Source organism: Cyprinodon variegatus, unplaced genomic scaffold (assembly GCF_000732505.1).
Source record: "Cyprinodon variegatus isolate N-32 unplaced genomic scaffold, C_variegatus-1.0 Scaffold2196, whole genome shotgun sequence".
Lineage (NCBI taxonomy): Eukaryota > Metazoa > Chordata > Actinopteri > Cyprinodontiformes > Cyprinodontidae > Cyprinodon > Cyprinodon variegatus.
This window is the reverse complement of record NW_015152649.1, coordinates 27,489-28,075: the sequence shown is the minus strand read 5'-3', so window position 1 is coordinate 28,075 and position 587 is coordinate 27,489. Positions and strand designations below refer to the sequence as shown.

The 587-nt window shown below is 38.0% G+C and overlaps 1 protein-coding gene across 1 annotated transcript in view; it reads left to right on the top strand.

The window, feature by feature from the left end:
• LOC107105249 (alpha-2-macroglobulin-like) overlaps positions 1 to 587 on the top strand; it is a gene marked incomplete at its 3' end in the record, with an annotated part of 23,330 nt that overhangs the window by 4,967 nt on the left and 17,776 nt on the right. Inside the window, exon 5 of the mRNA XM_015405376.1 lies at positions 72 to 92. Within this exon, the coding sequence (XP_015260862.1) occupies positions 72 to 92 (21 nt within the window). The remainder of the gene's footprint in view (positions 1 to 71; positions 93 to 587) is intronic.

The following is a 587-nucleotide window of genomic DNA, read 5'->3' as shown; positions in this document are numbered from 1 at the left end:
CTTCTAAGTTAATCGGATTCATTTTTATTTTTTTTAACTCTTGTTTTCTCTTTTCCCCTTTTGTCCAACAGTACAACATTATCGAAATTGAGGTAAGAATATCTGTAATCTTTTTTCTCTGAAGTACATAAGCAGGTTAACCTGTTTGTTTTTGCTACATATACCACTGGTAGCTTCATAGTAAATAAACCCAACTGTAAAGCTAAAACAAAACAAAGCTTTGGGTGAAAATCCAGCAAAAATTACATAAAAAAGATGAAAATCTACTGGTAAAATACTGTCAAAAATATCTGAACAAAAAGAAAACAACAAAACCAGGAGCTTAATGTTTGAGAAGGACAATAAACCATGATGCAAAAAGCTAATGCTAGACCACATTAGCAGATCGCAAACAGCAGAAGCAGCTGGTTTACATGCAAAGTCAATGGTTGATGCGCATCAAGGTGCAGCAAAAGGTTCCGCAGCATCTAGACGCACGCGCAACGTCATTCAGAAGCAGCAGCTGCTGGAGTTGGAAACATTGAACTTTAGCTGCTGGACATCAACCAATGAGAGAAGCTGATCTGGGAGCTGGCAGGGAGTCAGAC